The sequence below is a fragment of the Phalacrocorax aristotelis genome, chromosome 1 (genome assembly GCF_949628215.1).
Source record: "Phalacrocorax aristotelis chromosome 1, bGulAri2.1, whole genome shotgun sequence".
Lineage (NCBI taxonomy): Eukaryota > Metazoa > Chordata > Aves > Suliformes > Phalacrocoracidae > Phalacrocorax > Phalacrocorax aristotelis.
Genome location: NC_134276.1, coordinates 75,013,628 through 75,041,271, shown reverse-complemented (window position 1 = coordinate 75,041,271; position 27,644 = coordinate 75,013,628). Strand labels below are relative to the sequence as shown.

Genomic DNA, 27,644 nt, shown 5'->3' with positions numbered 1-27,644 from the left:
CAGCCCCCACCCGCTGTGACCATGGCGGCACCGCTGCTGGTCTCGCCCGGCCACCGCAGCCGGTTCGAGCAGGAGCAGGACCGGGCCGTCCGTGCTCTGGTGCGCAGCGTGACCGGCCTGCCTGAGGAGGAGCTGGGCGGCGGCCGGTTCCAGACGGCGCTGAATTTCGCTTGGTCCAACTTCAGGTCAGCGCCCGCCCGCCTGCCCGCCCGCCCCCGGGAGAAGCTCCGCGGCTGCGACGGCCCCGCGGTGCGCCTCAGCAACGGAGCTAGGGACCAGGGAGCGAGCGGGGCCCCTTCGCCCCGGTCCCACCGCGGGGGAAGGAGTCTCCGGCAGGGCCGGCGCTGGGCCGGGCCCTTCCTCCGTGCTGAGGGACGGCGGTGTGGTGCGGCCCGCTGACCGTGAAACGCGGGGGGTGTCTTGCCTTGTGGCTGCTGGGGTGCGGGTACGGGGCCGCGTCCTGCCCTGCCCTCCCCCAGGGTGCGGGGGTAGCGCGGGGGGGGGGGGGGGGGGCGCTTCTGCGAGCCCTGGGCAGGGGCCCTGTGCCTGTTACTCCGTCGCTTTTAAATCACGGTCTTTCAGGGCTTTTCGCCTGATCTGAAAAAAGGTACTTTTCAACACCTTCCTTCAGCCATCCAGAATTTTGTTTGTTGGAGGGAAGTAAAGAAATAATCATTATATGTAACGAGCAAATAAAGAGAACTCCACTGAATAGAGATAAAGCTTCTGACCAAGAATACTGTGCTGCTTATATGAAAGGCTATCGATCTGCAGAAGATAATGTGTTTGATGTTATTTGAGCTTGTAATAAACATGGTTTTTATTAACCTGTAATATATATCATCTGTATCCCTTTAATTGTAGTACACTGCCATCTAAAATGTCCTCACTAAAGTTTTACCCACTGCTTTTTCAGTCATCGTGGTTATCATTTCAGTGTCTTCTGCCAGTTTTTACATGATCTATTTCCAATTTCCCATACTATCCCTAACTGCTGCCTCTTTAGAGTCTTATGTACTTGTTTAACTTCATGCAACAAGTACCTAATTCATTTAAAATCAATGCTACTTACTTTTTTTTTTAAACGTTATTAAATACGTTTTTGGGGATGAGCAATAGCATAACTGCATTGCAGCAAGCCAGACGGTGAATCCTAACTACTAATAGGCTCAAATAAGACTGCTTTAGTAACCAAATAGCCATTATTCAACAGCAAAAGTGAATCTGAGGTGTGGGAGAGCTGGGTGTGACCTGTAGCTGGTGTTTTGACAAGTTCAATTCTAAGTTTTGAGGAGGCTAGTTGTGTATGTTGATAATATAGGAATACGGTATTTGTAACTGCTGTCCCCCTGCGTCCTTTATATTTACCAGAAATATGTTGTGTAATGCATCATAGGATTGCATTTATTGGTTTTGTAGCTGCATCAAAATAGTTGCTTGTAACAGTCGTTATTCTGAGTCTGCAGATTGGTAATGGTAGAAGGGTTTCCTGAGCCAGGTGAATGTGCCCTGTCTTCCATCTCCTCTTGTGACATCTCGCTCTGTTTTGGTGACCCAGTTGCTTGTGTAGCTGTGCACTCTTTTAGATTGGGGAGTTGTTGGTTTGAGGTCTTTTTTTTATTTTAAAAACAACTGGGCAGGAAAACACAGGGGGTGATGTAGAGTTGACGGCAGACTGTTTTCACAGGGAGGGTTGGAAAGAGGAAGGTTTTTATGCCAGAATTGTTGTCTAAGAAAATGTGTGTGGAACTTCAGCCTGAGATTGACTAATATGGTATTTCCAAACCATGGCACCTTAGGTTGTAGTAGAAGCTCTTTAGTTTCAGGTCTGTGAAACCTGTGGTTTGTATTGTTAGATTTGATGATGTTTCTGTGCTGTAATTCTCAGACTCATCTGTTTCTTCCCGTACATCCCGGCAGTCCAGTTCTGTTCATGATGTTCCCAACTTGCCTAAAAAAACTGATACTTTTTTTGTGTGTGTTTGTTAGGGTCATTAATTAAAGCTTTAAGTACTGGTAGACTAAAGGAGGTTCACTAATAACTTCCCTGCAGCTTAATTTTTCTTTTCAGTGCAGATTCTTTTTTTGTTGTCATTCCAGTCTGTTTTTCTAAATCTTCCAGTTCTTGTATGTGCCACCATTTTCCATTTGAACTAGTGATTTCCTATATAAGCTAATGTGCTGGAATAAATGAGATAAGCTATATTTTCTTAGCCTAAATGTCAGCTACCTAGTTAATATTACATTTTATAATGCTTTTATTCCAAAGCCTTACACACAGCTGAAATCAGACTAATGGGTCTGTAGTTAACAAAGTAATTTTTTTTTTTTTTAATATGGGCATCCTCCAATGGTGCTTGTTAAAAATCCTTGCTACTTGCCTGTCAGTTTTTCTAGTTTATTACTTTAACACTGAGGTGATTTTAGATTGTCTTTCTGATTTCAGTCTGTTTAGCTTAACTTTTGCTCCTGATTTAGATGCAGTTGTTCTCATTTTTGTCTGTGGTCATGAGAGTTTTACTCCTGTGTCCTGTGCAGTTGTTGCTGGAAACCGGGGCAAAATATTAGGTTGGCTTTGAGGGCCTACGCATAGAGTATCTTGACCTTGTGCTCACTGCTGCCACATCCCATTCTCTGGCTTTTCTCTATATGTAACTGAAGAACCTTATTCGTATTCTAATTTCTTCTGCAAAGTCCATCATACCTTTTACAAGTTCTTACTTTGTCCCTATACGTGCTAGCTTTGGTGGTATATCTTCCTCCATTTTGATTAAGCTCTCTTATCTTTCAGGTGCTTTCCTTTACTATTTATAAAGGAGCTTCATTTGTGTTTAGAGACCTTCCCGTGTGGGTGTTTGTTTTGCCTGTTTGTGATGCAAATCCCAGATAATTTTTGTGTGTTCGACAAGGATGCCTTTGACAATGCAGTTCTTGATCTCCTTGCTCCACTTGACTTAACTGACAGTATACTTTACTATTGTATCAGCAAACTAAGCAATTAATTTTCCATTCAGCTTGAAGTGCTAGTTAAGTGTGACCTGCGTTCCATTTTTCCATCTTTAAGGTCAATTGTAGTTAATCCTGCTTGAGTTAAGAAGCACTGAGATTAAATTTTGTTGATATTTAATGCTGTTGCTGAATTAGGCATGCATCATTAAACTAATAATATTGTCCTCATATATGTCAATCAGCTTTATTTTCTTCCTTACTTAAGTTTCCTTTTAAAACATATTCTAATACAGATTTCTTACACAGATTTCATCGCTTTCTTGATGTGAACAGTCATAAAGTAGAGAGGACAATAGAAGGGTAAGTTTTATGCTTATGGATTAATAATGCATTAGTTAAATTTTTTTGAAGTATTTTTGATACTATTTCTCTTATTAGAATACATGAAAAATTGATGGTTCATTCTGACCTTGGAAAAGCTGCAAGCTGGAAAAGACTAACAGAAAAGTTTCTGAACTCCCCGCTCCCGAGTATTGAAGAAACAAAGGTATGTATGTTGCAACTTCCTTGTTCTTTTTTTTCCAGCACTCTTGCATTTATACTGACAATGGGGACTTCAGTTGTAATATTGTATTGGAAATGTCAGATGACTTAGCAGTAGAGTTTGCAGTTGCTGTTCAGGTCGTGGATTTTCAGGGTTGTATTCTTTAGTTTTCGCATTTATTTTAGAAATGTATTTATTGTCTTGTCAGGGTTTCAGCACGTGCAGTTTCATGACTTAAGGACATCTCATTGCAGAGCAGATGTTTTATGGTCAACATTGTACAAATGTTGTAGCTAGAATCTAGGTGAATGTAGATTCCCGTCTGTTCTGGAACAATGGCGAACTGAGCAGTTCTTACACTTTGCCCAATTTTTTTACCTTACGTAATGCATCTGAATGTTTTGATTTTAGTATTTCCAAATGGAGTGCTCCTGCCCTGTGGCTTCCTTATTGAGACTATATATATGTTTCACCTTTGATACACTTTGTATGAAATCAGTTCAGGATGGGTATGGCAAAAGTTGTTTTACTTAGACGCTTTCCATTGTGGTAGTGTAATAATTAACTTGATCTTTGAAAACTGTGCGTTCCTGCTATTGGGAAATATAAGTTTGCGATTTAAGAGGTAGTGCTCCCTATTATGATATTCTTTAATAGGGCTGTGTGTTCCGAGTTGTAATCCAATTTTCCTTCTCATTGAACTGACATTTACCTTTCTTTGCACTGTTGTAGGTTTCCTCTAATTTACGCGGAAAACAGTGGAACCTTCAATAACTTACACATATCTTCAGTTATTATACTGTATATTTTTGAAAAAGTACCTTTAGTTGTACTTGTTTTGAGAGTCAAATAGAATTAAAGCTAAACAAATGAAAACAAAAGCCCAAGCAAGCACTTAAGGCTTGAATGTTGCAGTATCCTAAGATTTGAAAGAGCCTTTTTTTTATTTTCTTTTGAAAATGCAGCTGGGGTATAGCTGAAGGTAGATAATATCTCATAATTGGAAAGGTAAACTGCGTTTAGTTTTTAGCAGTGGCATGTGACTGGGAAGATTATTTACCAGCTTTATGACTGGCAAGTGAAATACCAGCTTGCACGTGTGATTCTGTCTATGACCTACTGGTGTTCTTTGACAAACTCTTGTGGAGTCAGTAATGTTTGGCAGGAACATATACCATATATACTAGATGAGTATGATGCTGCTTTATCAGAAATTTGAATTATTTTTTTTAAATACAAGTGGATCTCATTCCGAAACAGCTTTGTAAGTGTGTGTATCTGTGTCAAAGCATATAGGGTGTAGATAGGAGAGTCTCCATGTGTCTAGATATGAAATGGTCTGTTGAAGAACTTCGGAAAGTTAGAATCAGGCCAAAGAAAAATCTTCCTTTAGTAAGAAATGATTGTGCTGTGAGCTGATATTAGGGAATAGACCATAATGCAAACCTCTGCAGCATACCAGTGTTGGCACAATATTATAATCTGATTGAAGGCCTGTGTTTTACAACTGCATTAGTGCAATATTGGAGTTAAAGATGCATCTTTAATGCTTTGTGTAGATTTTCAGATGAGGGAAGATAATGTGAACGGTTTTAGCAAAGTGTTTTAGCTTCATTTTAGCCTCTGTTTGAACTAATCAGCTATACAAATAAGGGAATCTAAGACTTGGTTTCCTGCAGGCCCATTGCCTGTCCTTCTGCCTCATCTGTGTTAATGCAGCTGTCCATTATACCTTGTCCTCTGGTGACTTCTTACTTTCACAGTACTTCAGGGTTCCTCTTACCTATCTCCATATTCTCTGATTATCAGCTCAGTAAGAGGCAGCTTATGCCGTGGCTACTTTTGAAGTATTTGTATATTGATTGGCTAATTAGTAGGCAAAGAGAATGGATAATATTCAATATCAAGTTGCAGATGTTATTTTTGTAATTTGGGTCTGGGGAATAGGAACTAATGGGGAGCGTTCATGCAGGTAGTAGGCTGAGTTTGTTCCTAACCGAGATCTTTTAGACCACTTACTGATTTGCTTTTTTTTAAAATGTGTTTTAAAGACAGATACACACTATTCCATACTGTCTCTTCTGTTGTGTTTGTCTGATTCTCCATCTAACACCACCTATGTGGAAAAGCCAAGAGTCAAGGAAGTGGGTAAGTTTACAAGATGCTTATATTGCTACTGAAAGCAATCCATTAATGCAATCTGATAAGAACGGCATTTTTTCTCTTCATTTTATTATCTCCTTCACTTCAAGGTGCTTTATTGATTGCCTTTTCATGATTTATACATTTAAAATAGCCTGCAAATCTTTCCTACCCCTGTTTATGCTACATCGCCTCATTAAGTCTTGCAGCCATCAAAGTACCTCGGGAGCTCTTTTTGGCTTGTACCGCTATCACTTACTAATGTTCTCCACCAGTTCAGCAGTGCTTACATGCTCAAAGACAGACAGCGGGTTTCTATCCTCGGGTCTCTGTCTTGCACCTCAATAGGAGGTCTGTTGAAACAGCGTTGGTGATGTAAATTCCTATATTCATAGTCAGGGAAAGGGAGATACCTTTGAAGTTTTCCAGAGGGAGGTCCCAGCTGCCTGCTTTCTAAAGTAGGGCTGTTTCACTCAGTGCCTAAAAATGAGGCTTGTGCTTAAGTTTGAGTGGATACCATCCCCCATTTGTTTACAGTGTTGTATCATAGACTGAAAGAAGACTATTTCAGACTAACCTAAAGAAAATCTTGCATCTTAAGATTCCTTTTTGAATGATCTCTGCACATTCCCTCGGCGGTGTTTTGAATGCACTTTCAGCCCATTCCAGGAATGTGAATATGAAGAGGTTATCTCAAACAACACTAATTACAGTTGAGTAAACTTCATGTTTAAGATATAATATATTGTAAGTGTGATTGTTATTTTTAAAGTATTACACATCACCTCATGGATATGTGGTGTCTTTTTTTGAGATTAAAGACAGTTCTTTATGTTGTTTACAGTCCAGGATCCTTGTGCATATGTACATTATACATTTAGAATGTTTCCAGCGAGCTAAATGGTGATATATACAGTGAGCTATATCGTGATATAAACATATCACGATAAGTGATATGTTGCGTTCTTGCATGTCTTTCCAGGATTGAAGTGTAGGGTAGTGTAACGCAATACAGATGAATGTGCTGATGGCACGCTGTGTTGCATATTTTGAGTGTACAAGCAACAAAATTGAGAATTAGTAAATAAGGAATATGTGTGGTTGATACGTCACAATTTACATGTCATGTTGAAAGTGTAGAACCTTGTTAAAGGAACAGTGGTGTAACCTTAAGTGGACAGGAATGCCTTTTGTTTTAGATTTAGAGTAACAAGGTAATTTTAACTTCAGAAATACTTTTAGAAGAAAAGAAAGTCAGAGTTATGTGATACTTACTATTTTTATATTTATACTTCTCTTAGAAAAGGAAGAAAAATTTGATTGGGGAAAGTATCTGATGGAAGGAGAAGAAATTTACTTTGGCCCAGGCATAGATACACCAGTAAGTAATTTCTTAAGGTAAAAAACCCAAACCGTATAAATCATTTTGAAGTATGTTAGAGACTTGTTTGGGTTGTCCTAGTTTGTATGCTCTGCATGCTGCTTCTCACAGGATTCCCTAATATGTTGCTTCTTACCTAATACCATGAAGCAGACAAAGACCCAAGCAGAGTAATAGTAATACAAATGATTTGGTTTTCACCATGTTTCGACTTAGTCCTGCATCTAAACTGGCTCGTTCTGCTGACCCCTGCCTGCTCCTAATCAGAACTTACTGTAGTTCTGTGATCTTTTTCAGTTTTCTGATTTGTCCGGTTATTAACCTTATGTATAGCTTAAACCAGCCTCTGGCAGACAGCTATGTTAGTCTTAGTGTCCTGAATTTACTTTATAGTGGAAGAAAGAAGAAAATAATTTGTTTGGCTTGAGTAGGAAGTAAATATAGATCTGTCTGCTATGTTGTACTGAAGCATACTGGGTTTTGTTGCACTTAATAGGATTGGTCTGGAGAAAGTGAAGAGGAGGAAGACACTCAGCCTTTAAGCAGGGAGGACTCGGGTATTCAAGTAGACAGGACACCTTTAGAAGACCAAGATCCAAATAAGAAAACAGTACCTAATGTTTCCTGGAAAGGTTAGAATAAGCTACAGTTCTTCTGATATAGTCATACATATTCAAATTTCGCAAGCTATTGCAGCTTTATTTATTCTTCAGTGAGGCATTGTGTTTTAGATCTATAACTGTAGTTTTAAGGTGCAGCTTGCTGTTCACTACTGCTTCTTTTTATTTTTAACAGTAAAGATGCAATAAGGAAGGTTTGGTCTGATTACTCTTGTTGTTAATGGAGAAAAATGCTGTTTAATTCCGTGGAAATATACATGGATATTCCAATATAGAAATGAAAACTTACACAGTAAATGTAGCATGTAGTTTTATTGATATAATGTAAATTTTTATTATTAAGTATCAGAATGCTGAAACAAAATTTGGTTGACAACAGAAACATTTGACTTGGTTCTAGGTGTGAAGCATTTTTTGAAAAAATAGTTTTGTGTAATTAAAACACTAGTGACTTACTCTTGAATAGCTTCAGCGGGTATTAACTGTAGCTGCGTATTTTTGCATAGAATATTGTGGGATGCAGGATACCTTGTATAAGACGACTGCATAATAGCCATATGTTGTATAAGCAGTAGCCATCTAACTGGGATTTGGAAAAGTTTCCCTGATAATTACATTTAAGAAAAAAACATTTTTAGGTAACATACTAAATGCGTAGTAAAAAGAAATCTAGTGACAAACTTGGTGATACTTGGCAGTCTGTTTTTTAAGTCAGTTTGGTTTTGTATATATTGTTTGAGAACTGCCTGAGACAGGAGCACGTTTTCTGAGGAGGAATCGGAAACTACATAAATCTCCAAGTTTATTTTTTTAGGACTTCTGCAACTTTTAGGAGATGAGACATTTCTATGTAAATTAATTTGTGGATGGCATCATGTATATGAGTGCAGTGAAATGTAAATATTTGTAAATTGTAACTTATTTGAAAAGATCTGTGATTCTGCAGCTGTGCGGATAGGTTTATTAATACCTTTTTCCTGTGTTTTATAAGCATTTCCTGAATAAATAAAAATACCTCGCTGACAGTCATGTGTTTTCACAGTTGGTGAACCTGATGCCCGCAGCTGGCTGGAGCAGCATGTAGTTCCTCAGTACTGGACAGGAAGAGCTCCCCGCTTTTCACATAGTTTGCACTTGCATTCCAACCTTGCTGCAGTCTGGTAAGAAAACAGTAGCACTTGCATATTTGTTACTGGTGTATAATGCTACGTAATGACTTTATTAACCATCTTCACTGTGGAAGCATAAAGATAGTATAGTTATCACTGATTTAGTTAAAAACAATGAAAAGGCTATGAATTGCTAAGATGAACAAATGAGCTGTTGTTTCTAATAACAGATTCTTTTCCTTGTCTTCAGTTTTTATTGCGTTTGTCATATCCTTTTTCAGAGAAGCAAATCTTCTTGTTGCATTTTGTTTGGGTTGACCCTTACAGAGGTCTCTGAGGAATTAATATAGCTGGGTTGTAAGTGGTCCTGGAAGTGAGGAGTTCCCTAAAGTTTAACTTTTTGTTTGTTGTTGGTGCCTCCTTTACAAAGGGTTGTGGCTTAACCCCAGCCAGCGATCAAGCACCACCCAGCTGCTCGCTCACGGCCACCTGGTGGGATGGGGGAGAGAATTAGAAGAGTAAAAGTGAGAAAACTCATGGGTTGAGATAAAGGCAGTGTAATAATTGAAATTAAAAGAAAAAAGTAAAATAGTAGTCGTAGTAATAATAATCTACAGAGCAAGTGATGCATTATGCAACTGCTCACATCCTGCTGACCGATGCTCAGCCAGTCCCCAAGCAGCGGTCACTGCCTGCCCTGGCCAACTCCCCCCAGTTTACATACTGAGCACGACATCATATGGTATGGAATATTCCTTTGGCCAGTTTGGGTCAGCTGTCCCAGCTTCATGTGCACCCAGAAGAGCATGGGAAGCTGAAAAGTTCTTGACTGGCACTACTTAACAAGAACTAAAACCTCAGTGTGTTATCAACATTATTCTCATACTGATTCCAAAACACAGCACTGTGCCAGCTGCTAGGAAGAAAATTAACTCTATCCCAGCTGAAACCAGGACATGAAGTTAGTTTAAATGCAGATTTTGTGTGGGCAAGGAATGTAAAAACAGTATATCGTCATGATCTGCTGTGGTTTTGGAAAAAAATGAGAAGGAAGTTCAGTTTTAAAAAAAAAAAAAAAAGACTGATTCTTCCCTCTGTCCCTAATTCTGATGTGTCAGTACTGCAGTAATGCATATAATTAGATTTGTCTGTGGTCCCTTAATTTAATGAATTTATTAATCAAGGAGTAAACCAACTGACACCAAAATAAATTTATCTAGCTAGTTATGAACCAGAATTTACAGAGAATATTAGGAAATCAGTAACATAAATAAAGCAACGCTGTTTCTGTTGCAGTGTTGTTAGCAGATGTATGCTGTATGCATGTATACTTTATAACCAGTATTACTTAATTTGGATTTTTGAATTTTGAACATGATGGCGTAAATTTTGCCACTGATTATATTAATGAGTCAAAATACCACGAATGTGAATTATCATTCTGTACTTCATTAAAATAAGAAAAATACTATGGAAGGTTTACAAAAAATTGCTTAACACAGGATTGCAAGGTAAGGTTCTTAGGTGGCTGTGAAAGTTTCCATTTCTTAAGTAAACTTTTGAGCTAAAGTGTGAGTTTTCTTATACGGGCCAGGGAAATTGATGTTTTAGTTTTTAGCTTAGTAATTTTGACAGAAAGTAACTATAAATTTTAACAGTGTTGAATGAGAAACTATAGTCAAGGATCAAGAATTTAAAAACCAAAAAAACTAACCCTAAACCAATGCAGATACAGTGCTTCAAGTATGTGCTACTTAATTGCTTGTATTCCTATGTATAACTAGATGATATTTGAATGCTTTCCACAGTATTTTGCTTGACAATAGGAAAACAAACTGCTTTTGTTTATATGCTTAATATGCTCCCATGAACATCGAAGGTAGAGTCACATAAAATTAGAACAAAACTGAGCCTTAAGATCATTGCTTCATTCTTAATTACGGGTGATTCAGCTGTTACGTCAGCCATTAAATTGTTTTCATTTCCTTTTTTCCTAAGGGACCACCACTTGTACACCAGTGATCCTTTATATGTACCAGAAGAGAGAACACTAGTCACTGAAACTCAAGTTATACGGGAAACTCTTTGGTAAGAGCAGCATCACAAAGCTTGCATTTTAACTTCTGGTATTTCTCTCAAGGAAATGAGACATTTATCTTTGAAGTTGTGTCTGAAGAAGGAGTTACTGCTGAGCTTTTATCTTACACGGTTGCTGACAATAAGGATGCTGCTTATGTGTGTTAACCATTCAGGTTCACAAAGTAGCTTACTATCTTGGATACATTGATTCTTCAAGTCTAACTGTTAAGAACAACCAACTTGTTCTTATCCTGCCCCTGTGGATTTGTAATACAGTGTCCAATTTTAGAAAGTAGGTTTGAGTCATCCTGCAGCTGGAAATTATCTCAGCTGGGAAGGAATTTCAGGAGCTGTTTACTTGATGCCAGTGTTCTATTGTTCTTGTTCTAGCAACAGCTTACAGTACCAGTAGCATCGTAGTTGATCTGTGGTCCCCTTTTATTTGAAGAAAAGAAACTTTTAGGCAAGGGAGAGCTAATTCTTATATTAATATATAGTTATGAGTCTGTTAAGGGGGAAAATTACTACTCTCTCTGTTTCTTTTCAAGGCTACTTTCGGGAGTGAAAAAGCTTTTTATATTCCAGCTGAATGATGGAAAAGTGGCTGTGCGGAATGATATTATTGTAACTCATTTAACCCATGTAAGTTGTTTCTGAATCTCAGCTGAATATATCTGTCATTAGGAAGATGTAATTTTGGGGAATAGGAAATTAAACCGCATATGGAAAATCACATTTCCACAATTGTGTTTTGACTAAATTAAGAACATCTGACTTAATAAAACTGACTTAATAAAACTTAATAAAAATGAAGTGATAGAGGTGGCAGAATTTTATTACATTTTAATCCATAGAAATATCTTGTGATTTAATTTTTAGGCTTTACAAAATACAAACTTTTATGAGCTGATTCTAAAAAGTTTTTTTTTTTCCCTAGAATTGCCTGAGATCTGTATTGGAGCAGATAGCGGCATATGGTCAAGTTGTGTTTAGACTACAAAAGTTTATTGATGAGGTGATGGGACACAGCCCGGAAAGCATAATGCATGGAACAGTTTCTACTCCAAAGAAAACTACAGAAGCCCCGTTCAGAACCTACCAAGCTTTTATGTGGGCCTTGTATAAATATTTCATTAGTTTTAAAGAAGAACTTACTGAAATTGAAAAGTGCATAATCAACAAAGGTACGGTGCAAGGGAAGTTTTATGAGAGGGGGCACACAAGGAAATTTTTATAAGAGGGAAATGTGAAAAATGTTACACAGATACATTCTGAAACTGTGAAAGATGCCATGCTATGTTCTAAAACCTCATTAATAGCACTGACAAAATTTGATTTTTATGTTGGGTGTTACTTTTGTATGTATTTGGTTGTTTGTTTTTTTTTTTTTCCCCCCCTAGATAAAACAGTCACGCTTTCAATAGTAATAGATAAGTTGTCTCCCCGACTGGCACAGCTGAAGGTACTTCACAAAGTTTTCAGCACAGGAGTAGCGGAAGTGCCACCTGACACTAGAAATGTTGTACGAGCATCTCATCTGCTTAATACTCTCTACAAAGCTATTCTTGAATATGACAGTGTTGGAGAAGCATCTGAGCAAACGGTAGGGGAAATGATGCCTTCCTTAATAGAGCGACACACTAGAATATTTAGTAACTTCAATTTCTTTATGGTGATGGAATACACTAGCCTTCAGCTACCAAGGACTGAGGACAAATTTGATAGCTGTAATGCATTACTGTTTTCTAACATGAGTTCACTCAACCTGGACAAACTCAGATTTATTAGATCAGCAGTGTGTTTTTAGGACTGAGGGGAGGAACTGTGGGGAATCAGAGGCCAGGAAGCTGTTAAGAAAGAGAGAGCTTTGGAATAGCTTTCCCTCCTATTTCTACAGCTGCATAATTCAGTTAATGCTGCAATGTAGTGGTTTGGGGTTTTACAGTAACTTGTTAATTATACTACTGAAAATATAGTAGATTTCATTAAGTCCTTTTGTGTCCCTGTTTTCTACATTTTGAAACCACAGAATGTTTTATGACTATCCCTTACTGTTTAAGAGATGTTAGGGTGAAAAAAAAAAAATAAGAAAACTGCTGTTTGGGTCTAAATGCGATGACAAAAGTAACAAGAGGAAGCATGCACAATGCAGGCTTCCATTAAAACTACTAAAGCTGTAATTTTTAGTTTAACATTTTATCTGTAAAAATCCTTAAGTGTAGTTATGTATATCTTATGAACTATAATTGAACAATTAATAGGTTAGGCTTTGCCATATTGCTTCTAATGCTTAGTATATAAACATTCAGCCACTTTTTCTTCCCCCCTTTAAATTCAGGTATCTCTTCTGTTCTCTCTCTGGGTTGAAACTGTGAGGCCATACTTACAGACAGTGGATGAGTGGATAGTCCATGGTAATTTGTTTGATCCTGCAAAGGAATTTATCATTCAGAGGTAGGGATGCTGGTACTGGATACACATAACACTGTGCAAGTATGAATGCAAAACCTGCTGTAGAACCTAGGAGGTAAAGTGTGACAATAAAAGTAGGTTTTTGCATTTGTTATTTTACTTGAAGTAGAATTAATTTATTAATCATACTTTTACAACTTGTCTAAAACTTCACATTAGGGAAGTTGCATTAGATATGGAGCCTTACCAGGTATTGTTCAGGAATAGAAATCAATTGTTTTATTTTTTCCATCAAGAATAAATAATCAGAAGCCTGATTCTGAGTGTGTGGACTTTTTAAAAACATTTGCAAAAATTATGAAATTTACTTCTTAATTCTTCTACTAATCAATAGTTGTCATAAATCAGATGCTATTTAGAATTACAACACTCATTGCTTCTGACTTGTAGTACAAGTTAGTACGGTGTGTTGAGTAACATGCACATATCCTAAACATTATTTGAGCTGTTAATTTCTCTTCTGTTTGTATGCTATGTTTTGCTGGTCCTTTTTTTGACAGCTTGAAGTGGAAAGTTAATATAGAAATTAGAATTTTGGCTTGTAATTACGAATCTGTTTCCCGCTCTCTGCCAAACTTAATCGAACCTCTGTCTGTTAAGGCAGGTCAAGGTGAGCATGAAGTAAGAGAACAGCTCTAGTGCTATTGTAATTAATCCGTAGTAGCTGAGATCTTTAACATCCTTATTATGTCCTACTTGACTTTTCTTTCTGTAGTTGTGTTTTCAGTGCTACCAACGGGTGATTTCTACTTCTATTTATATTTGCTTCATTTTAATTGTCTAAATTAGGTTGTTTTCCATCTGAATTCAAAGACCAAACTCTGTATCTGATGTAAACAACACAAAAAAGCAAAGTCAACTGAGAACTGAGTTTCACCTACTCTAGAATTTTTCAGCGTTCACAGTAGTAGTTGTTTCACTGTGGGTTTTAAATAAATCTGCAAGTCAATCACTGATTATTTTGTTATTAAGGGTGCATTGCTCTGTGAATAGTTAAATTCCTGGACAAATGTAATTATTCTGTTTGCCTTGTTTTGGGAGTTTATTTGATTATACAATTGTTTTATTTCCTGTGAACTGATTCTTTATGCTGCTAAAGCCATCATCCTTTCTAGAGGTGTCTAGATAGTTTGTAATGTGAATGAGCTTATTTTATATAGTTTTGAAAGCACTTCTTGACTATTTTAAGAGAAAGGCAAACATAGAGCAAAGGTGATGCATCTTCTAGTAATGAAGTTTCACCTTTTGAAAAGGGAAATACTCAACAGCTTTTTATTTCTTCGCAGAAACAAAAATGTTCCAGTTAATCACAGAGATTTTTGGTATGCTACCTACACTTTATATAGTGTGTCAGAGAAGACTGAGAATGAAGAGAAAATGAGTGATAATGCCAGTGCCAGTTCTGGCAGTGATCAGGCCCCTTCAAGCAGGCAACACACTATGGTCTCCTTTCTGAAACCTGTGCTAAAGCAAATCATCATGGCTGGAAAATCCATGCAGCTGCTGAAGAATCTTCAATGCAAAGATGGCTCTCCGCAGCAGGCAGCGTCCAGAGGTGAGATGTCAGTTTGCGGACTGTCATGCCTTAACGTACCTAAGAGTATGGGTGTGTCTTTTGTAGTAGTGTTTCCATGGGTTTAGAACAATGTAATGCTCTGAGTGTCAGTATCATGATTGGTAACTTCAGGTCCGATTGAAAACGCTCTTCCAACGCAAACAAGTGAAAAGAGCAAAGTGAATAAAGATTGAATGTTCCCTTTGCTTATTACTGCTTTAAATTTTTCTTAAACTTGTTTTCATGTGCTTGCAAAACATTTTTTTTGTTATGAGACAAATGAAAACAGCTTATATGTTCTAGTAGTAATGCTGTTTTGTTTCAATAAATAGTTGTTTTACATTACTAAGTGGTTGAATAATTCTGAGATAGCATGTGGAACTTTTTTTTTAAAAAGCTTACTAATAATTAGATGAAAGATATTTGGATAGTTAGGATATTTATCTTGAATGATTGTAAAATGTAGTACAACAGTGTAACCAATGTTGATTTTTTTTTTTTAATCTTTTGGAGGGGGGGGGCGGCACAGGGAAAGAAAATACTTTTTTTTGTTGTTTGTTTTGCTGTTTCTTGATATTTAGAAGTAGAGATAGTTAAATTATTTCAGAGACTCTAGGTTTATTTCCCCCTTTGTGAGAATATAATCTGTTCTAGTGAATACTGAACGGTTGTTTCAGGTGCCAAGGATTAACTGCCTTTGCACCTGAAGGAGGAAGTTCTCTAACGGTCTGTGAAATATTTCATATTTCAGACACCTGTTCAGCAATCCATTTGAACACCTGCCTGACCTTAGGCATGGGACTAGCCCTACCATTTTAGCAGCTTATTTCAATAAGTATTTGAGGGTTTTTTCCTGAATAGTTGCCTTAATTTAGTATGTTAAATATTAGCAAGTTGGACTACGGAATTCTTCTTTTAGTTCAGGTGGTGTTTTCTCTTAGAACAAATCTTACTGTGGAATGTGTTGCCCAATTTAGATGCTGAACGAAAGAGTTTGTATACACTGTTCTTGGAATCGGTGCAGTCTCGCCTGCGGCATGGGGAAGATTCTGTTCCAGATATTATTACAGAACAGCAGGCCACAAAGCAGAGCCTGATAAAGATGCAATCTATAGCAGAAAGACACTTGGAGCTGGATGATGTCCATGACCCACTGCTGGCTATTAATTTTGCCAGGTAAATGAATGATCATCTTGCTGTTTTGTTGAGAGTAGTGTTTTGCCTGGTGACATTTGGTAGACCAAATTTTTAGTGCTGCTGCTGAAAGCGAGTGAGCGCAGAATAAAGAGGAGCACCAACAATCAGTGACAGAAGCTAAATAAACACTACCCTTGTGCTTAGTTAAAGAAAAACAATTAAAATAAGGAAAGAATCTGCTACTCACATCTGTCAGTGTAGAAAATGGGAGTAGTCTTTCTCATAACAGACTTTTAGCAAATAAGTGTTTTAATAGTGAATGCTGTTGTAAAATCTAAACTTTTAAGTGTGTTTTCTTGGGATTTGTACACAATGCCTTCGATTTGCACCGAGTAGAGTGTTTGAAGAATGCAGCTTCAGTTAGGCTGTGCTTAAATAATTTAACTTTAAAAGCCTTCCAAAATTCATGTTAACTGTATAAAAATTCTTCATTCCTCATAATGAGGGAAGTCATATAGAGGTTATAAACATCTTGGAAATGAGCAGGAAAGATGAACTCTCAAACTCTCTTATTCGGAATTACAAAATAAATAGCTATTTATATTTCTCCTAAATACTAGTTGGTGATTTACATGTTTTCATTTAATTTTAATTTCATAGGAGTGGTTTGTTTTAAAGAAATCATAATTAAGAGTAGATAAGACTCTGTTGCTTCCATTGTTCATTGGGACTATTTTATTTGTCAAAATCAATAGGTTAATTTAATGTCTGACTCATCCAGTCTGTCAAGGCAATAGCTGCTATGAGCTGGGCTTTCTCTTACAATGGATTCAGCTATCAAGTAGCTTTTTGCAAATATTATAACAATTTCATCCTTACTGTGACAAAATAATTAAACTTACCAAGTGTAGACTGCAGATACTCTCTTCCCATGATATAATATTACAGATAATATATAGAGACTCATATTTAAGGTGCCTCAAAACAATTCTCTGTGTGCGTGGTGGGTTTTTATTGTTTGGTTGGTTTTTGGTTTGTTGTTTTGAGGGGTTTGGGTTTTGCTTTTTTGTTGTTCAAATTTTTACGTTGTTTCTTTATTTTTCTTTCCTGGGAAGTTCATCTGACTGCTGTATATGCACAATACATAGTGTTAAAAGTTCCTATGACAATAGGTTTTTTAATTACGCTGTATAGCGTTTGAACTTGATGTTGTTTTTCGGAATTATTCCTTGAGCAATTATGTGATTATAGTATGCCATCCTTTTTGATGTTCTTATGCCTGCTCATACAAAAACAGTATGAAGGATCATTTAATAGACTTGATACGTACTATAGTTAAGAAACAGCTTCTATTACTTCTGCACTGTATATTTTAGGGCAATTTTGATTCAAATCTTTGAACGTATGACATTTTTGTCATATATATTGTATGAATTATTAACTTTCTTCCCTAAGTAGTATGTTTTATTTTGGAGATTGTATTTGGAACAGAGTGACTTTCATGAGAAGTTTACTGGTGGGGATGTTTGTGTGGATAGATCCTCAGAATCCGTCACCTGCCAGACTTTTGAACTGACATTGAGGTCTTGCCTTTATCCGCACATAGACAAGCAATACTTGGAATGCTGTGGTAATCTAATGCAAACTTTAAAGAAGGATTATAGGTGAGAAAGTAGATTTGTTTTTCCGTAACTTTTTTTTAATTACCAGTGGTACGGCTTACACTAAAAGCAGTAATTTTATGTTGTGTTTCTACTCCAGTTTGATAACCAACAATAAAATCATTAAGGAGGAAAGGGATCTAACATGATAGAATGCTGGGTGAAAACTTAGTCTAGCTTAAATCAGCAGCAAAGCTATCATTTGTCTTAACAATTTCCCTATTGAACATCCACTTTTTAAAGTACTTTTAATAGTGTTGTCATTTGAAACTGGAAGGTAGATTTTAGGAAGCTAGAATATTCTTAAGATGAGATTCAGTTATGCTACTGTAAAATGTAGAGTAGACAAAAGAATATTTTACAGTATTTTTATATTACTTAGAGTAAAATGGCCTGTTCCTTTTACCTTTTAGGTGATCATAAGTTGTCATACTTTTAATCTGTCTGAAATACTTAACATACAGTCACTGTTTTTGCAATAGTTGTAGTGGTACTATTCTTTCTACTTTATCAGAAAAGGAAAATCCATATAATAATTTTCTGCAGCTCCATATTACTGTCTTTTCTTAGACAGAAGTCTCCCTGAAACTGTATCTCCTTCCCTAAGTTCTGTTTAGGGAGAGGGACAGGATTTCCAAACCCTAAGCTATTTCTGAAAATTGCCTAGCCTGTAAGATAGCTGAATACCATGAGCACTTATGTTGAAGTTAACAGGGCTCTTCAAGCTTACAGAAAAACATGGCTTAGTTATTTTATTTGAACGTATGTGAAGGTAATCTGAGGGTTAAGCAAAGGACTTAATGAAGTTTGTGTTCAGTACTGAGTTCTTGTAGTGAAGAGTGTTTAAGATTTTTCTTTCTGTAACAGTTGTGTTTGATTTCACTTGTATGATTAAGACTGAGGAAATGTTATATGTTTGTTCCTGTTTAGGCTTGTAGAATATTTGCAGGCAATGAGAAACTTTTTCTTACTTGAAGCTGGAGATACCATGTATGATTTCTATACATCTATTTTTGACAAAATTAGAGAAAAGGAAACTTGGCAGAATGTTGCTTTCTTAAATGTTCAACTTCAAGAAGCAGTTGGGCAACGCTATCCAGAGGACAGTGCAAGGTAAAATGCAAAATGCTGCAAAATATAGTTTAGTTATGTTTCTTTCACACTTACCTATACTAATATACTTAACTTGTATAATGCAATACTAATTATTGCGCACTCATTGAAAGAATCTGTTTTAATTAAGTTTTGAGCTGTTGTCATCTCTTCTCCCCAAGCCCCCAGATTAAATCAGACAGTTGGTATTTAGCAATAAGAAATAAAAAAAAAAAATCAATGAAACTAACCACCAATTTAACAGATTATCACCAATTAAATCACTTGTTTCCTTGCATAGGTTGTCTATATCATTTGAAAGTGTTGATGCAGCAAAGAAGAAACTCCCTGTCCACACCTTAGATGGTTTGACATTGAGTTACAAGGTAGAGAGTTAATATTGCTGTAGTTCTTATTCTAGAACAAATTTGAAATGTTGTATTAAAGTGACTTACATTTCCTGTCTTGATCATCCTCTCCTCTTCTTAGGTTCCTTGGCCTGTGGATATAGTTATAAGCTTAGAGTGCCAAAAAATTTACAATCAAGTTTTTCTGCTCTTGCTGCAAATAAAGTGGGCCAAGTATAGTCTAGATGTTTTACGATTTGATGGTAAGAAACTTCCTTAATGAAAGGTACTCTAAAAATTTGCTCTGTGGTCTAAGGATATAGTCTGCTGCTTTCTGCAGTAAGTAGTATAAACCAGTCAGAATTTTGATTCATTCTATAAAATATTAATCTCTATTAGCTTCTCAAGTTAGATATATTAAGCAGGGCATGTTTTTTCGCTGCTTTTCAGCCTCAGGGACAACACTATTTATTAATGCATTCTCTTTGTCTCTTTGATTCAGACCTAGTTAGTTATATTGGAAATGTGTTACTTCATTCTTCAGACCTTGCTGTTGAAAGAAAGTCTGTCTATCACACCCTAATGTTTTGCTTTATGTATCGTCCAAGTTTTTGTGGGCAATACCTTGCAAACAAGTCAAGAAAACAAGATGAAAAAATACTCTTAATACAGGTTGAAACAGTAAGCTAGATAGTTTGGAATACTAAGCTACTCTTTAAATATCTGAGGATTGTAGGTAGAGATGTCTTAGTGTCTCCTTCACCAGGTTAATATTTATACTCGTTCTGTCCCATATGAAGTGGATACACACTTTATGTCCCAGAAAAATAAATTAGAAAGTTGATGGGTTCGTCTGTGTTTTGTACATCAGTTAAGTAATTCTCTTCCTGAAAGTATGTTGTTTTCTGTTGTTTAAACTTTATGGGTATGGCTTTTCCCCTTTGTGGAGGTAGTATACGCGTTTCTTTTTAATGTAATTTTTTTATCCTTGCACATAATCTTTAGCTCTTAAATAGCATTTCCTATTCTAGTATTTATCAAATTGCATTGTACGTACACTGTCAAAACTATTCCGTATATTGTTGCTGTGTTTTAATAATACATCTGAATAGCAAGAAAAACCTTATATCAGTCTTGTGTGCAGAATAAGAGATAACAAATTTCATTTTTAAAGTGACTTTTTAGCTACAGTTTGTCTTCATAAGCACTTCAATGTAATACTGTTGCCTTTTCTTTTTAGAACTAGTCTGTGCTGCAGAAAACCCACAGGTTAAGGAAGAAACTTCATTAGAACAAGGAACGCTTCCTCTATTTAGACCACAAACAGAAAGTATAAAACAACAAATACATCGCATGTTCCTCTTAAGAGTGAAACTTATGCATTTTGTTAACAGCCTGCACAACTACATCATGACTAGGGTTGGTCTTCTATCACAGCTTCATTTATATTAAGAACTTGTAACTGGAGGTGCAGTATTAATTTTCATTTAGAACATAAAGAACAAAAATAGAAAGCAAAATCGTAGTCTAATGTCCTTTCTGCAAAATAATTTCCAGCTAAACATGTTTTGGTTTTAACTTGGAAGTTTTAAATCTGTAATTCTAAAAATGCTTTAAAAGTTCTACATGCATATGATTGGTCTTTGGATATTACTAGTTCTTTTTGACTGTTTCTCCCAGTGCTAGATGACTGAAGCAGAGTAATGTAAAAATAGGTTTCTGTAAACTGTTACTCTCGTAAGAGCAATTATGCTCACAAAGTATTACTACAGACATTTTAGCTAAATGGATCCCCCTCAAAAATCCCTAGTACGTGTATGCAAAAGTGTATGCCTACTCTACTATTGCCTTTTTTGCCTTTAATAAAATTAGTATACTCCAGATCAGCTCCTCTGGGGATATCCTGTCTGCTCTCATGCAGCAGCAGTATTCCTATTTATATGAGGAATGTCATTGTGCAGTTAGAAGAAGAGCTTGAATTTTTTGCTACATTGATGGTAGTTTGGAGGGTGACCTAAAATTTGAAAGGAAGGAGTGAATGAATTGGGCAATTTTAGGCTCTTAAAAAAAATAACATCGGGAGGGAGTCACAAGCACTTGTGTGCAACATGGAATTTAACAGCTATGGTCTTCTTTTTAAGATTCTTCACAGTACAGGCTTGGAGTTTCAGCATCAGGTAGAAGAAGCCAAAGATCTAGATCAATTGATAAAGATTCATTACAGATACTTATCTACAATCCATGATCGCTGCCTACTGAGAGAAAAGGTGGGTAAAAAAGAACTGGCGTATTTGATACAGAGTTTAGCAGGACAAGAAGGTAGCTTAGTACTAATTATGCTGCCTATTTTGCGGTTCATATGTACTAAGCAATATACAGGTACTCTTGAGGAGATGGTAGCTTTTCCAGAGTTAACACTGAGATCCAGTTTCCCTTGCAAGCATCAGCTTAATTCTATCACAGAGAGAAGATAAAATCTTTATATTGGATTTTACATGACTCATTTGTTTCTAAGTTTGTTCAAATCCTCCCATCTCTGCGGCTTTGTAATGTAAAGAGGATTGCACGTACTGGTATGGCAGGAAATGGAGGTACATGGATAGCATTGTAGCCTTTTATCCCACATACTGTCTGCGTTTAGTCCTCATCAAAATAGTCACCCATGAAATGAATTAGAGAGCAAATACAAAACACATATTTGGAAGAATCACATTGTACTTAGGAGATTGTTTTTGCAGATCAGATTAAATGGCATGGGTTACCTTTGTATTGCAGCTTAATAATGAAAATTATTATGCTTAACAGTGGATTTCTGACTGTTACTCCTTTTGTTTGAATTGTTATTTTAGGTGAGCTTTGTGAAAGAAGCTATAATGAAAGTGTTAAATTTAGTACTGATGTTTGCAGACCGTTGGCAGGCTGGTTTGGGGGCTTGGAAGTAAGTACACATACCTAAAATTCTACATGTTCATAACTCCACAGCTCAGAGTAAGATACTGAGATTTTTTTTGGGTGTGAAATAACAGGACTTTGCTCAGTGTTTAACAGCAGATACCAGAGTCTAATTGCTATTTCTTAGGTAAAATGAAATCTGTATTAGAACTTAACAAGTTTCATGCACTTGTTCAGTGTGTGTTCAGTATTTTCTAATTAAAAATGTGGCCAATATATAACTTGTAAGTGTTTGAAAAGATTGTAGAGCATAGTAACAGAGAAGGTTTTCTTTTCCTTCATACTTGTTCATAATGGTAAAATGAGAGGTTTGCAGGTTTGGTTTATGATCACGTTTTCTGGTGATGATTAAAAATTCTAGGCAGCTAGATGCTGCCATTCATTAACTGATTTCTGAAAAGTGGGATTATTTAGTTTGTGCTTCATTCTAGAAGGCAATGAACTTGTTTTTCTTTTTAAAAAAAGTCTAAATCTAATCTCTAAACCTCCTTATTTTTCTAATCTGGTTGTCCAATTTATAAAGCCCTTGTGAAAAATTTGTGGTAAAAATGTGAAGCTGTTGAAGTCAATGAATGATCTGCCGTTGACTTTGGAGTTACGATTTTCATGCAGAATGTTTGATTCCATTAGTTCAAATGCTCAGATTTTGTGGTATTGGTAAAACCTGAAGTTATTTTTGGTCTATCTTCATATAGTATCTTTATACCTTATAGTAAAACCTTATAGTAGGAACAACCTGGGATGGGTGTTGTAGTTCGTATTTTTAGAAAAGATGTGTTCTTCCTTATGTGCCATGACTGAAGTCAGAAACCCACCTGTAATTTCCAAGGTAAGATTAATGTGTTGGTGTGTGGATCAGTTGCGCATCTCTAAGCCATCCCTTAGACAACAGTAAAAGTAAGAACTGGTTTTTTTTTTTTAAAGAATAGAAAAGACTATTTCAGATGGAAGGGACCTAAAATGATATCCGGTCCAACTGTCTGACCACTTCAGAGCTGACCAAACTAAAGCATGTTATTAAGGGCATTGTCCAATGACAGGCTTGGGGCATCGACCACCTCTCTAGGGAGCCTGTTCCAGTGTTTGACCACCCCCTCAGTAAAGAAATGCTTCCTAATGTCAAGTCTGCACCTGCCCTGATGCAGCTTTGAGCCATTCTCGTGGGTCCTGTCACTGGATCGAGGGAAGAGGAGCTCAGCACCTCCCTCTCCACGTCCCCTCCTCAGGAAGCTGTAGAGAGCCATGAGGTCGTCCCTCCGCCTTCTTTTCTCCAAACTAGACAAACCCAGAGTCATTAGCCACTCCCCACAGGACATGCCTTACAGCCCTTTCACCAGCTTTGCTGCCCTACTCTGGACACATTCAAGCACCTGCACATCCTTAAATTGTGGGGCCCAGACCTGCACACAGTACTCGAGGTGAGGCCACACCAATGCTGAATACAGCAAGATAATCCCTACTCTTGACCAGCTGGCTATGCTGTTTGATGCACCTGAGGATGTGGTTTGCTCTCCTGGCTGCCAGGGCACACTACTGACTTGTAATTTTGCCTGCTGTCGACCAGCATCCTGAGATCCTTTTCTGCGGGGCAGCTCTCCAGCCACTTCTCTCCCAGTTTATACTTCTGCTTGTGTAACCTGCTGCTTGAAAGATGAATGATAGTGGGCAAGTCTCCAAGGCTATGTCTAACACTCGAGGGTTGATCTATGGCCCGGAGGCCAGCTGGTGTGGACTGGCTCATGTCCATATTTTTCAGGGCTAATTCTCTATGGCACAGGTGCTACCTAGAGCTTGGATCCCGCTTTTCTGTGCCATTAGGAAGTTGCTAATTTTGGAGTGCTTTTCTGATTTGAAGTGTCATAAATAATTTGTGAAGTTCTGTCGATAAAGACTGAACTCAGGGTGCGTGGTTGTGCACTCTTGATGTGGCAGGAAAAAGTCATAGCTGATGTAGTGTCGCCCATATCCGCCTGGGAGAGGGGAAAAGGAGAGGAGTGACTATTGTGAGCTACACCTTCTCCCTCCTCTGGGGAGCGCTAGCTGGTACAGTCCAAAGTAGAATTCAAGGGTTGGCTGATAGTAAAGCAGTGTGGGTGTCCCTGTGTTATTTGGCAGTGTGGGTTTACCCCAAGGAGCTCTGAAGCAACAAAGACCGGAAACGGCTGTCTTGTAATGCAAAACTATGTAGGAGTAAGAGTTGTCAGTGGGAACCGCGCAGTTCCTCCTAGTGACTGCAGAGATTTCTAAGATGATGAGGAAGTTATTAATGCCATTGTGATAGTGCTCAGATGCTCCTGTCAAAATTACCTTTGTTTTCTAGAAGTAGTATACACAGGCATAACTGAAACATTGTAAGTTCAAGCCAGAATGCTATGTAAAGAGTACTTTTGTCATTTATTGTGAAGTTCTGGTCATATTTTGAAGATAACACAGTGGCTAGTCTGTTAAGCGTTCCTCTGTTTAACTGTTTTGTAGGATGGAATCCATAGAGAAGATGGAATCTGATTTTAAAAACTGTCACATGTTTCTTGTCACTGTTCTCAACAAAGCTGTCTGTCGAGGCTCTTTTCCTCACTGTAAGTACACGAGGCTTTTCACATACCTGCACTTACTGGGACACAAGCTTTACTAGGAATGTATTCATGTTTTAATCTTTCAGTGTTTGTCAGTACTTTTTGAAGAATCTCATTTTGTGAGGTATCCATAGAGGGACACGAAGCCTTATTTCTTCATAAGTTAACTTCATTTTTTTTTTTTTTAGTATTCGTGCCTTCTTTAATGACAGCTATCTTCAGTTTACCTGTTTTCTTGACAAGGGGATGCTGATGTAGCCAAGCAAGTGAAAAGCAGTTTTCTAAACAAATGAACGAAACTAAGTTCTGGAGGGCATAGAAGAACATTCTTTTTGTTGTTGTTGGATGACAGCTGTGATGTATCTTGCACAGATAAAATTTTAGTATTATGCTGCCTCATGTGCAATTGCACTGAGCACTTGGCTCTGCCCATCTGTTGGAAGTTACTTCCTCGGTAGCAGAAATAGCAGAAGGCGGCATGTCTGTGCTTCTACTTGCAGCCTGATATTAGCTTAAATTGCTAATCAGTGCCAGTTTGAGTAAGAGGGGCAACTGCTGAGTGGGGTTTGCTGGGATGTAGATGCACGTTCTAGCAGGTCTATACCACATGTAGATGTGGCACTTAGGGACATGGTTTAGTGGTGGACTTGGTAGTGCTAGGTTAATGGTTGGACTTGGTGATCTTTAAGGTCTCTTCCAACCTAAAAGATTCTGTGATTCTAAAAGAGATAATATCTGACATCACTGCTACTCAGTCTACAAGAGCTTGTCTGGAAGAACTGTCTGTGAGAATGGCTTACTGCATAACCGCCCCCCCCAACGGTTATTGAGCTATTTTGTGTACAGTAGTTAGTATTTCAGACAAAGGAGCTAATTTCTTACCAGTTCTTATCACCTGAAATAACGAACGGATAACTGATGATGAAAGTGCTGAGATATTGTCTAAACTGTCAAGAGATACAATTTAAAAAATAAGTTTTAAACTACAGAATTGAATATTGCAATAAATATTTGCAGACTGCTGCAAATGCAAATATTAACTACGCTTTATGGTTTGGTTTGCAGTGGAATCTTTAGCTTTGTCACTGATGGCTGGCATGGAACAAAGTTAACACCTGAGCCCGTTGACTTGATAAAGAACTGAAAGGAGCGTTTGTTGGAATTCCTGTGTTAAAAAACTGTAAGCGATTTACACTCCAGTTTGAAATGTGTATAGCTAAATGACGCTGATGGCTTTGGAGCTTTGTAAAATCTTTTAAAATGTAAATAATGTGCAGGTATTTAAGTGTATTGGTTGTGGCAGTATTTTTCTCTGTATATACATGTTTCAACATCAAAAAACATGTACAGTGTAAAATTCATCCTGTGTAAACAATCTTACTGGAAAATACACAAAATGTATTTCATGCTGTAAAAAGGATTTATTTTTTGTTTAATGATGACTAATTGCCAATTTACTTTTTCCATTAATTTTGCAGCTGTGAATAGGTCACAGGGCAGTGTGAAGTGGTGTGACTCAACTCTTATTATTCAAAAGGTTAAGTTAATTTTTGGCCTTTTTTCCTCTGAAAAAAGGCTAAGAAGTGTTCATCTTATTTGCTTAATGGTTCTTAAGAACTCTTTGGGAACAGTTATGACTGTTACAATAAGCTGATGTAAAAAATACAAGATTAACTTATCAAAATGGATTATTGCAGACCATAAAATACCAATATTTTTCATGTCAAATGACCAAATGCTGATTAATTTTAGCAGTAACTTTTTTGACAGTTTAAGTAGGATCAAGATCACAGTCTGTAATATATTAATTTTAACTATTGGATTGTTGAGGTGTTTCAGAGGTGGTCAGGTATGACTTGACCGTTATCCTCCTTCAAAGTCTTTTGCTAACAAACCTTCCACCAAATAGTTTTACAAGTTATTTGCAAGTAAAGTGGTAGACTGTCATACAGAAGGGTAAGTTTCCAGAGAAGTAAATGTGGAACCTGCTTTGCACAAGATGACTTGCCCTGTCTCCTCCCCGTGAAAGTTTCTCTGTAATTCTGGCATCACTACACCTGCATTTAAGAAGAGAAAATCAGTCATAGCCATTTACCTGTTTGTTTATTTTAATAAATAAAGGGTTTAATAATTGGAATTTCACCATTGTGTGTGTGTTTCTGCTGAAATCCAGTCAGTAACTTAACATTTGAGGGCTGTTCCTGCAAGGTAAATGAAGTATATTACTTTCAACTGTGAGACTGTGTGGCTCATATTATAAAAACTACTTTTTTCAGCTGTGAACTAATAATTACTTTGTATGAAAATGAATGTTGGGGTTCCTGTTTGAACAGGAGATCTCAAAAAAGGTTGGTTTTTTTTCCCCTGAAAACATTTTATGGCTGCAGCTTGGAAGAACCTTTTAAGTATAACACTGGGACAGCTTCTGCTGCCCCACGGCATGTTCTTTTTTGTTGGACTGAGTGGAGGTTTTGCTTTAGAGAACACTGTTTGTATTATCCTCTGCTACCACATGACACACTTTTCCAAGTGGATGTTTCTTGCGGTAGGTGGACACCTATTAACAAAAGTAATTTGTACTTCCAGTTTAGCATGACTGGTTCTTATTTGAGATTCCACGTTATTTATTGCATGCAGAGACAGTGTATGTTCTTTATTAGCTGTCTCTTGCTCACTCAGAGTAAAACTGAAAAGCATACTCTGATAGTTTTAAAAGGCATACTTGTACTAGGAAGTTCAGAGCTTGTATGCACTGGTTCATTACTCTTTGAGTATTTGTATGTTTTGTACTCTGTGCTTTTAAAATCTAACAAGTGGTTGCTTTATTTCTCCTTTCTATACAGTGGTTACCTTCAGTGAAATTACTGCTTTTGTAGACTTACCTTGGATATATTAGCTAAATACAGGAGGAAAAAATCCTTCAGTCCTTCATGTTGTTGAAACAATAATTCCTAGTAAATTCCTTTGCAGATTTTACTTATTTTATTTGAAAGACCCCGTGCCAGTGAAAGAATTTCCTGTTTCACCCAAT

General features: G+C 37.2%; 1 protein-coding gene across 3 annotated transcripts; it reads left to right on the top strand.

Annotated features, from left to right (window-relative positions):
• Positions 1-21: 21 nt before the first annotated feature.
• On the top strand, positions 22-26,755 carry TUBGCP5 (tubulin gamma complex component 5). Of its 3 annotated transcripts, XM_075093923.1 has the most exons (24): positions 22-185; positions 3,256-3,309; positions 3,388-3,496; positions 5,545-5,641; positions 6,237-6,347; positions 6,937-7,016; positions 7,513-7,648; positions 8,679-8,796; positions 10,744-10,833; positions 11,373-11,466; positions 11,762-12,008; positions 12,225-12,427; positions 13,163-13,278; positions 14,583-14,851; positions 15,829-16,027; positions 17,464-17,652; positions 18,580-18,762; positions 19,043-19,127; positions 19,231-19,351; positions 20,329-20,507; positions 21,230-21,355; positions 21,938-22,026; positions 24,516-24,616; positions 25,679-26,755. In XM_075093923.1, exons 1-24 carry the CDS (start codon positions 22-24, stop codon positions 25,723-25,725), a joined length of 3,207 nt encoding a protein of 1,068 aa, XP_074950024.1. In that variant the 3' UTR covers positions 25,726-26,755. The 3 variants fall into 3 exon arrangements, 2 of the variants coding, with proteins under 2 accessions (XP_074950024.1, XP_074950032.1); XR_012660691.1 differs by lacking the exon at positions 21,938-22,026; XM_075093931.1 differs by lacking the exon at positions 6,237-6,347.
• Positions 26,756-27,644: the final 889 nt, after the last annotated feature.

Excerpts from the sequence above, each read along its gene's own strand:
- TUBGCP5 (XM_075093923.1), top strand. The coding sequence starts at position 22 with ATGGCGGCACCGCTGCTGGTCTCGCCCGGCCACCGCAGCCGGTTCGAG. Across the intron at positions 3,310-3,387 it reads GTAGAGAGGACAATAGAAGG|AATACATGAAAAATTGATGG; the intron begins GTAAGTTTTATG and ends TTCTCTTATTAG. Across the intron at positions 20,508-21,229 it reads ACAACTACATCATGACTAGG|ATTCTTCACAGTACAGGCTT; the intron begins GTTGGTCTTCTA and ends CTTCTTTTTAAG.